This window comes from Hoplias malabaricus, chromosome 5 (assembly GCF_029633855.1).
Source record: "Hoplias malabaricus isolate fHopMal1 chromosome 5, fHopMal1.hap1, whole genome shotgun sequence".
NCBI classification, from domain to species: domain Eukaryota; kingdom Metazoa; phylum Chordata; class Actinopteri; order Characiformes; family Erythrinidae; genus Hoplias; species Hoplias malabaricus.
The window spans coordinates 6786997-6795219 of NC_089804.1; the positions used below are offsets into that span (position 1 = coordinate 6786997).

Sequence of the window (8223 nt, forward strand, 5' to 3'; positions counted from 1 at the left end):
GTGTAGAGTGGAGTAGCAAATTCCCACGCCCCCTCAATCATCTGTGAAAAAGTAAAGAGTTGGTACATAGACGAAATCCGCATTGTTCCTCCAAAATCCTAGGTTCAACTATTGGGTGTATTCTCCTTTCCCTTTTTTTTTTATTAATAAACTTTATTAATTAATACAAATATATGTACAGTCCTTCCAAAATTCCAGCTTACATAAACTTTATATACTCATACATCCAAACATTTAATTACACATACAAACGAGCACAGTCTCATATATTTAGAGTGTCCCAAAGAATAGAGTCTTTAAAAAGTATATTAAGAGTCTTTTGTTTTTTTAATTCAGTCCTAATACTCTTCACAACCGCATCACTAGAGACAAAAGACTGTTCTATTGTCATTTTACATCGTGTTTTCCACAACTTAGACTTTACCAAACATATAATATACCACATAAAATTACATTTATATTCATCAATATTACAATCAAAAATGCCATAATAGATACTTTTAATATTTACATCAAAATTTAAACCTATATCCTTTACTTTTTCCCACACTTCTTTAGACCTATAGCATTCTAATAAAAAATGATCCAAAGATTCTTCCTCTTGACATAATGGCATTGGACACTTTATAGTTTTAATAAAACAACTCCATTTTACTAAAAGTCTGACTGGTAACCTCCTTACTGCTATTAACCAGGTTGTATCTCTAATAGTCTCAGATATATTTTTGTTAAGCATATTTTTTAGACATATTTTATTTTCCTCTTTATTTAGTTCTCTAAATTCAAAATTCTGTCCATAAATTTTATCACTCACTATTTTATATATGCTTTTATTTGAAGCATTTATCCAATAAATGTTCAAATCATTGTATTTATGTATAAAATCTGAAAAGATTAATTTATAATATGGAATAGACCCTCTAGCTTTACCTTTTTTAGATTTCCAATTTGTCAAATCGCCTATCCACTCTACTTGTCGTTGAATTCCATTTTGAATAATTTTGCAAAAGGAAATTTTTGTTTTAACAGAGAAATCAATAGCACCTAAGCCTCCTAAATCACGTCTTTTATAAATCAGTTGTCTTTTAGTAACTTCTCTAGTTGTATTCCATATAAAGTTAACACATATTTTATTATTTTTTTTTAACCATATATCAGGTGGAGGGAAAATACATGCTAAGAACAGAATCTTTGATAGAATAAATGTTTTAGTAATATCTATTCTAGTCTTATAATTTAGTTTTTTATCTTTCCATTTCTCGACTTCTTCTTGAACTTTTTCTGTTTTCTGAGACCAATTTGCATCTACACAACCTGTGTTATCTATATAAATTCCTAAAATGTTTATTTTTTGGAATTCAGGAATATTGATTTTGAATTTATTATTTGGATCTCCTATCCAGACACTTTCTGATTTATTTACATTTAATTGTGCCCCCGAAACTTGTTCATAAATTTTAAAATGATCGTAAATAATGTCTAACTCTGATTGAGATTTAATAAAAACTGTTATATCATCAGCATATGCAGTAATTATTATTCTTTTATCTCTTAATTTAACACCCTGAAGCCTCTGGTCTGTTTGAATTTTCATTATTAATGGACTTATAGCCAAAACATAAAGTGCTGCACTAAGTGGACAACCTTGTTTAACACCTCTATATATTTTAAACTGTTCGGTTAAATGTCCATTTACATTAATCTGTATTTTAGACTCAACATATAGACACATAATCATTCTAATAAAAGTTAATGGAAATTTATACATTTTTAACACTTCCCATAAATATTCTCTAGAGATATAGTCAAACGCTTTCTTTTGATCTAAAGCGACTATGTAAAAGGATTCATTGGTTTTAGTACAAACTAACTCTCTTAAAATACCTAAATTATCCCACATCAATCTTCCTTTAATAGCACAGGTCTGTTCTTTGGTGATAATTCCATCAAGAACATCTTGCAACCTATTCATAATAATTTTTGCATAAATTTTATAATCAATATTCATTAAAGTGAGATGTCTCCAATTATTGATATCATTTTTATCACCTTTTTTATATAATAGTGACATCACACCTTCATAAAAGGTGTCGTACATAAATCCTTGTTCCACACCTTCGTTAAATACTCTAGTTAATAATTGGGAAATATCATACATACATTTGTTATAAAATTCAGCAGGTAACCCATCTTTTCCAGGAGACTTTTTTAAATTTAATTGTTTTATTGCTGTGATGACTTCACTTTCTATTATTTTGTCAGCTAAAAAATCATACTCATTATTATATTCAAAATTTAAGTATTTTCTAAAATGTATTCTCCTTTCTAGCACCTTGGCATAGCCCCGGGGGGGGGGGGGGGGGGGACACTTCTGGCCCTAACTCCTGCACAGGAGGCATGTCTCCATGTGATCGGTTGACAGCTCAGCCTCTCTCTTTACCCAAGTGTTCAAAACATATGGCCTCTGGTCAGAAGACACAACCACAAAGTTGATCACTGACCTTTGACCCAGAGTGCTCTGGTACCAAGTACACTTATGAGCAATCTTATGTTCGAACATGGTGTTTGTTATGGACAAACCATGACTAGCACAGAAGTCCAACAACATCACACCACTCGGGTTTAAATCAGGCAGGCCGTTCCTCCCCATCACTCCTCTCCAGGTTTCCCAGTCACTGCCAATATGAGCATTGAAGTCACTCAGCAAAATAATAGAGTCAGTGCATGGAATCCCCTCTAGAACTCCACTCACTGCCTCCAAGAAGGCCGAATACTCTGAGCTGCTGTTCGGTGCATATGGACACACAACAGTCAATGTTTTCCTCTCTGCAAGCCGAAGCCGCATTGAGGCGACCCTCTCGTTTACTGGGACAAACTCCAGCTGTACAGGTGCCAGCCGGGGACTTGTGAGTATCCCCACACCTACCTGGCGCCTTTCACCCTGTGCAACTCCTTAGTAGGAGAGAGACCAACCCCTATCAAGGGGTTTGGTTCCAGAGCAGGCATTGTGTGTAGAGGTGAGCCCAACTATATCTAGCTGGTATCTCTCAACCTCATGCTCCAGCTCTGGCTCTATCCCCTCCAGTGAAGTTATGTTCCACATACCAAGAACCAGTTTCCACTGAAACGTTCCACGATGCCAGGGGCCCCTTTGCCCCTGCTCTGTGCCCGATGGGCATTGCGCCGCACCTCTACTGTGGATCTTGCGGGTGGTGAGCCCACATGATCCTCCCATGTTGCCATTTCGGGCTGAGCCTGGCTGGGTTACGTGGGCTGCATGGCCACCAGGCCTGGCTCCAGGGGTAGGTCCCGGTAACCCTCTCCTGGGCAGGGTACACTGAATTTTAATGGGTGTACTCATAGGGATGCTTTTGGATCATGTTTGTCTGGATCTTCACTCCAGACCTGTTCGCCATGGGAGACCCTACTGACACACAGCTCCAGGGTCTGGGGTCCTTGGTTTAATCAAATAATTCAGCTGAAGGCCACGGCTGCCTGCACTGTGACAGCGAAACCGAAGAAACTGTAGTAGACGTTAAGAGGGGTTCAACAGAAAAACTCCATATGCTGAATAATAACATTATTATTATTATTATTATTATTATTATTATTATTATTATTGTTTCCTTGGACTGTGTGTAGTAGCCACCATATTAGGTGATTAATAATTAATCATAAACTCACAACTCAATGTTTAAATGATTTTATTGCTTTTTTACACTTTCAGCCCTCAGTGAGATGTTCAAATGAAGGGAATATAAGCATGGATCCCTGACCCATTTATCTGCGTCACATTTGTAAACAGAGATCTGTTCATCTGCGTCAGTCAGTAGAGAAGTTTGTGCTGTGTAGCAAGTAACACCATACTCCCTACATAGTGAACATCACAGGTCATAAAACTAAAAATACTGCTCCCAGACAGTAATTTCACATTAATTTGACAGGGCACTGTGAAACTTACAGCTGTCTCAATATTATTTTCTACACCCAATTCACTCCGTGAGTGCAGAAGCTATTAGTTTATGACCGACTGTGCCCTATAGAAAGTGTAGAGAGACACTCACCAACACTCACATTTACAGACATAGAGAACTCCTTTATTAAAATAAACCAAATCAGAGGAATAATTTAGGTAGAGATTCAGAGGAAGTATTATCCTCCAATAATCTGTTAAGTGTGTCATTAGATTATGTACTAGGACAAACAAATGAGACAAAAGTAATACATGGCGGGACAAAACACGAGAGAAACGATTATTGAAGCTTGTATATGATCTATGTGTGAATAACTCTCTCAGATTCAGTCAAAAGAGCAGTGAAATGCATTGGACTCTATTGTGCTAACAGTTTTCTATTAGATGATGTTTCCCTCTTTCCCATCTGTTTACATTAGTGCTGCACACTGAAACCAGACAAAACCTGGAAACACCCAACACAGAACCACTCCGAAAATATCCCATGACTTCAAACCCATGGAATACATAAATTGCACCATTTTCTGAGAGGGTTAAAAGACCAGAGATAGCAGCATGAAATCAAATAATAATTAAAATAAAAACACATGAAATTATTCTTATTATTTATTTATTTATTTATTGAATATTATAACAGGCAACAAACTGGGGTCACCATATAGATTTGTCTTGACTCTCGTGGTCACTGCATAAAAGAAATTAAAACGCACTGCAGCCCTCGGTCTCAACACTATTTATTAAAAAGTAATACATTTACACATTCAAACTGAGTCACTGGGACACCTTTAATTACATGAGTCTGTGGCTCTGGAAATGTAGAACACAGAAATGTGAGATAATATCCTCTTCAGCAGAGATTTCAGAGGAAGAGGAAGGAGGAGAGCAGAGGGACCAGGACGAACAGGAGACTGATCTTAACCCCTTCAGCACCGTTACACAGATTCCCCGAACAACAGCTCACATCTCCACTGATTCCAGCTGTCTGCATACTCCCTGTAGGGGCATTACAGATACTTCTGGTCGCACAGCCTTTTGAAGTCACCTGAACACCAGCAGCACTGACTGTGTAATAGAGAAATAAAGGACATTTTCAATGAATGATTTATGATATCACAAAAAACAGAATATTTCCAGGTGTTTGCCTCAGTAGATTATTACAAAAACTCTAGAGTATGAGCCCGTTAGCCTTTAATAATAAATAGATAAGCAGTTACAGACGAATGAATGAATGAATGACAGATATAAGTCTTTATGAAACATTTTTAAAGAAGTATATACGAAACATGAATGTTTTGTCAGCTCCCCTTACCATATAAGAGCACTTTGTAGTCCCACAAACTATAGTACATCTGTTGCACTGCATACTTTGCTAATACCCTTTTGCCCTGTTCTACAAGCTCACCATATAGAAGGTAATCTTTAAAAAAATAAAAGGTGCTAGGTCCTTTGAGCGATGCCATAGAAAAACCAGTTCAGGTTCCATATGCTTGTTAAGAGATGTATGAGTGTGAATAAACTCTTAAAAGTTTGAAACATCTATCAATCTTAAGGTTGTGTGTGTGTGTGTGTGTGTGTGTGTGTGTGTGTGTGTGTGTGTGGATACTCTACCTTTTAAACTGATGCACTGATCCTCGTCTCCCAGACAGTCTACGATCCCTGAGCAGTCTTTATCAGTGCAGTAATAACACCGTTTACCATTGGGTGACTTAAAGGGCAAAGCTTCAAAAAGTAAACAAACAAAAAGCAGAGATTTAGCAGGAATTAGTTGCAGTTGTAGATGACAATTAAAAAAGGTCATTAAAGCTCACTCACATAACTCAGTTATGAATCTGGATACGGCCCTTTTATATTCTATCTTTACTTGGGGCTAACTTTGTCAGATTTAAACATTATAACTCCAGTATGTTGAAATTATTTTTTTCCACAAAATGAACACATCACACTATAATATGCTGCCAACTGTATTTTGTACATATGAATGACATTTTAATATTCTGTATTTTTTAAACTTACTTTCATGTTGGACTATAATAAATAGCATGTAATTTTCATGATGTAACTGTATGTATGTGTGTATGTCTGTAGGTTGTTGATGCAAAATCCACATGAAACTGGTGGCACTGAGCATGCATTAACGGTGCCAGTGGGGCTAGGTACAGCCTTATTCACCAGGGACACTGATGTGGATCTACATATTAGAGGCTTGTTAAATCATAGGTCTGTAAAGTGAGCTTGGGGCTAGTGGGGGTGTCTCCTTCACACTATTTACCTGGAGGATTTTGACTGTTGCAGAGGTCTGTGCTGCAGCACTGGGTGTTGATCGTTGTTTTCATGGTTCCCAGGTTGAGGCTCCCGCTGACACACTCAGCTGCTGAGGCACAGTCTTTAGCACTGATCGCGCTTTGTTGACCAGCTACAGAAAACAGACCATCAGTTATTGGGGAAACTTCCCAACACAGATAACATACAGAACATGTAAAAGAAAAAAGTGCAAAAGTTTGTAGACCCACTTTAAAATGAAAATGCACCCATTACTGACACAGATGATAAAAAAAATACACACAGATAACGACATGGAATCAAATTGGGAGCTTATGGTGACCGTGCTCAATGAGGATCACTGGAACTGTGATCTCTGGAGTGATGTAGAAGCTGTAAAATGTGAACAAGAAATTGTCTAAAATTGATAATATGTTATTTTTGTCTAAATGAGAGCAGCAGGGAACGTTGGTTGTGAGAAAATGTTTATAAACGAGCTTTTATTGCATTACTGACAGAATGCTCAGGTTTCAGCTGCTCAAAGACAAAAAGGGATTGGTGAAAGTGATAAAAAAGACACTGACATTGGTTTGCAATGAGCTGTTACTTACCAACATTGACGACGGTGGTCACACTGCCGCACTGACTTGGACAGACTGTCTGTGTGTTTGTGCATGTCCCAGAAGTGTCAGGTATGCACTGATAACATTTCAGTGACAGAGCTAGAAGAAAATAAAAACTTTATGTGAGTTAAACAAAATGATCATTGGAAAGTCAAACAAGCAACACTGCGTAATCTTCAAATATATATATAATATAGATATATTTATACACAAAAATAAAGATTGACATTCCACGTGTGTGGGGAGTGGATCAAATCTGTTCTCGGGTAAAAAACAATTATTTGGATAAAGTTTTGATGTAATAGCAGTTAAAAAGAAGCTGATTAGAACAAAATTTGTGCATTTCCTTTATTTACACATGCACTTCACTAACTGTGTGTAAATGCTGACGTACTCTTTCAATTTGCAAACTGCAAGCTGCAGAATAAAAAAAAACTATTCATGAATTTGCAAAAATGTTACTGAATATTATAATTTGAACACAATCAGAAAAGCCCAAATTGTTATTGGTTTGTTTGAAAAATACACTGTAAAATCCCAACAATGATTTTATAAAAGTGTGTTAGTTTGCATTAGGGTTTTGATTTAAATCAATGTTTATATTAATAGTTAATTTTAATATTAATAATATTTTAATAATACATTTCCAAAGTGAGAGACGTTGTTTGATCAAGTTAATATTCATTAAAAAAACAAACACTCCCTACCTGATGGATAAAGCCCACAGATGAGCAGCAGTGTGATTTGGAGCTTCATTGTTGCAGGATCAGAGATGGTTCAGAATGAGATACAAACAGAACTGGCTTCAATATAAATCTGATCTACAAAGGGTGTGGCTTCTTGGAAAATTTTCACCCTTTCACAAATTTGCACCCTTTACTTTCATTTCTTCTCATGCAGGAAGTTTGATGTGAAACAAAACTAAAAGTTCTCTTTGGAATCATTCACATTTTTAAACAATGGGCAGCCTTCCCAAGTTGTGTAGGTCCACCTTGAGTTTTGGGCTTTCAGTTCATTCATTCATTGTCTGTAACCTCTATTCAATTCAGGGTCACAGTGCATTCAAACCAACTTCACTTTATTTATCCCAGAGGGGCTGTTCATATTGGGCACACAGACATAACACAAGGGAGACAACAGATAAAGACAGAACATTTAAGCACCTGTGATCACCAGGAAGAATCCTAATATCTAAGTAATTAGTGCTCATTCAATAGTCTAATGGCTTCAGGCACAAAGGTAACTCTCTGTTGAACAGTCCAACACCTCGGTGTACAGTATCAACAGTTCCAAACAAAATGAAGAGCATGAGACGTATCAATAATAGAGCGTCCTTATTTTCAATATTGTTTGTTTGTACAATGTCAG

The 8223-nt window shown here is 36.6% G+C and overlaps 1 protein-coding gene across 1 annotated transcript; it reads right to left on the reverse strand.

Annotated features, from left to right (window-relative positions):
- Positions 1-4747: 4747 nt before the first annotated feature.
- LOC136696473 (urokinase plasminogen activator surface receptor-like) lies at positions 4748-7623 on the reverse strand. The gene is made up of 5 exons (XM_066670909.1): positions 7563-7623; positions 6844-6954; positions 6243-6386; positions 5582-5692; positions 4748-5035 (listed from the first exon to the last, which is right to left on the reverse strand). The coding sequence occupies exons 1-5, from the start codon at positions 7609-7611 to the stop codon at positions 4833-4835; spliced, it is 618 nt and encodes a 205-aa protein (XP_066527006.1). The 5' UTR covers positions 7612-7623; the 3' UTR covers positions 4748-4832.
- Between the last annotated feature and the right edge of the window lie 600 nt (positions 7624-8223).